General features: G+C 40.1%; 1 protein-coding gene across 1 annotated transcript; it reads right to left on the bottom strand.

The window, feature by feature from the left end:
- Positions 1 to 270: 270 nt before the first annotated feature.
- Positions 271 to 852, bottom strand: LOC106403627. The gene is made up of 2 exons (XM_013844443.1): positions 493 to 852; positions 271 to 435 (listed from the first exon to the last, which is right to left on the bottom strand). Exons 1-2 carry the CDS (start codon positions 850 to 852, stop codon positions 271 to 273), a joined length of 525 nt encoding a protein of 174 aa, XP_013699897.1.
- Between the last annotated feature and the right edge of the window lie 1,390 nt (positions 853 to 2,242).

Here is a 2,242-nt window from a genome sequence, read left to right as displayed (position 1 = left end):
AAATATATGAAAGTTAAGAAAAAATGGAAAACAAAACTTTAACTAAAATTTACAATATGTTTACATATATATATATTTATATATTTATTTATAGATAAAAATATATTGGATTATTGGTTTGGTTCGGTTTGGTCCCAAACCAAACCAAACCATTCGGGTTGAGTAAAACATGAACCAATTGGGTTATGTAAAGACCACGGTTTGGTTTGGATCGGTTTAACTTCGGTTGGTTTGGTTTGGATCGGTTCGGTTTGGGTTTTTTGCCCACCCCTAGAAGGCTTGGTCATCTATCAAGGGTCGCTTGATTAGCTTTTCCATATCAAAGATCATCGAGATGTCCCCGATGTTCAAATTTATCCATCCTTCTTTCACATCAATGATTGCTCCAGCCGTTGGTAGGAATGGCCGACCCAGAATGAGGGGGTCTTTTGGTTCCTGTTTGTATTTTAACACAACAAAATCCATAGGCACGAAGCAATTATTAATTTTTACGAGAACGTCCTCGAGAATTCCTTCAGGTACCCTGATAGATCGATCAGATAGAACCAAGGTTATCGGAGTTGTCATAAACTCGTTATATCCCAAGGTTACTGCAACGGAGTAAGGCATAAGATTTACGCTAGAGCCAAGATCACATAGTGATCGAGGAAAACGAGTGTTCTGTATATTGCAATCTAGGACGAAACTACCAGGATCAGGCCTCTTAGCTGGAGTTTCTCCTTGAATCATGGCGCTTACTTCCTCTGACACCATCATCACGCTATGTTCAGCAGTTGGATAATTTGGAGACGTCATATCCTTCACATACTTCTTTATCGAAGGTGCTATTATCATAGCATCACTAAGAGACATCTCCACAGTAATTTTATCCAATGCTTTCTTGCAGATCACATATTCTAATGATTTCTTAGTCTGCGATTTAGGATGATAAGGGGGTAGGGTTCTATAGACTCTCTCAATCGTTGGTTCGGGCCGAGTGGGACGTCGATCGATAGGGTTATTCGGATTGTTGATCGACGACAGGATCCACTGGTCGATCGACGTGGGTGCCATACTGTCGATCGATTTCGGCCTCAATTTCCAAATCGTCTTCTACTTCTAAGTCTATAGTATTTTCCTTAATAATCTCAGCGGTAGACTTCCCGTTTTCACGAGAAGATTTTGGGTCAGGGTCATCAAGAAGTATAGGCTGAGAATCGCTCCTGCCTGTTTCATCAGCATTGGCAGAATTACCAATTTCGGTGTTGCTCTTCATGTTTGTCGCGAGACGTTTTCCGCTACGCAACATTACGGCACTGACTTGTCGTCTCAGGTTTAGATCAGTTCTCCCGGGAAGACGTCTTGTTTCTCTTTTTATGGCAGTCGCAATTTCAGCTACTTGACTTTCTAATTTTCGGATAAGTTCACCCAAAGAATCTGCTTTCTCCATTAACTTTCCGTAAACCATATTTATTTTTCTGTAAAAATCTGACTTTGCTTTACGGTTGCCAGTAAGTGCTTGTCTAATATTGAACTTTTCCTTTCCAATGCGTGATTTCACATTAATGTCATAGGCTTGGGTGAAACTATCAATGTTAAACACAAAATAGGGGTCTGAATAGCTTGCCTCTTCTTCTAATTGATTTTCCATATCGGACAAGACATCATCTTCGATCTGGGCTATATCAGATCGGTGTTGATTCTGAAGAAAAGAGTGGAGTGAATTGAGGGAATTCTTGATCTCTTCCAAATCTGAATTATCTTTTGAATTTATCGAATTTCCTATTTCTTCATCCATCTTTTCATAGGATTTTTCCGTTGCTACATTTTCGATAAGGCGTCTAGCATCTTCGGGGCTCCTAGTGACGAAATTTCCTTCACTCGCCGTGTCGAGTGTGGTCTTGTAGCTCAGGTTAACACCTCCATAGAAGATGTTAAGGAATTGTGGTTCTGAATAACCATGGTGGGGACATTCAAGTTCATAGCTCTTGAATCTTCCTCAAGCGTTTTTAAACGATTCTCGTGGATCTTGGCGGAATATAGATTTGTCTCCTTACTTCCAAATAGCGATCATCATCGAAAAATTTCTTAAGGAAGGCGTTTCTAATCTCTTCCCAACAAGTAAGGGATCATGTTGTTAAACAGTTTAGCCATCTGAGAGCTTCTCCCTCTAAGGAAAATGAGAATAGTTTGCAACGATTGTATTCATCTGGGATTAATTCTTCCAAACCTTAGATGTGATCTTGTGGGTGCTCAGAGAGAG

Source organism: Brassica napus, chromosome C2 (genome assembly GCF_020379485.1).
Source record: "Brassica napus cultivar Da-Ae chromosome C2, Da-Ae, whole genome shotgun sequence".
In the NCBI taxonomy this organism is placed as follows: domain Eukaryota; kingdom Viridiplantae; phylum Streptophyta; class Magnoliopsida; order Brassicales; family Brassicaceae; genus Brassica; species Brassica napus.
This window is presented reverse-complemented; position numbering and strand designations above follow the sequence as displayed.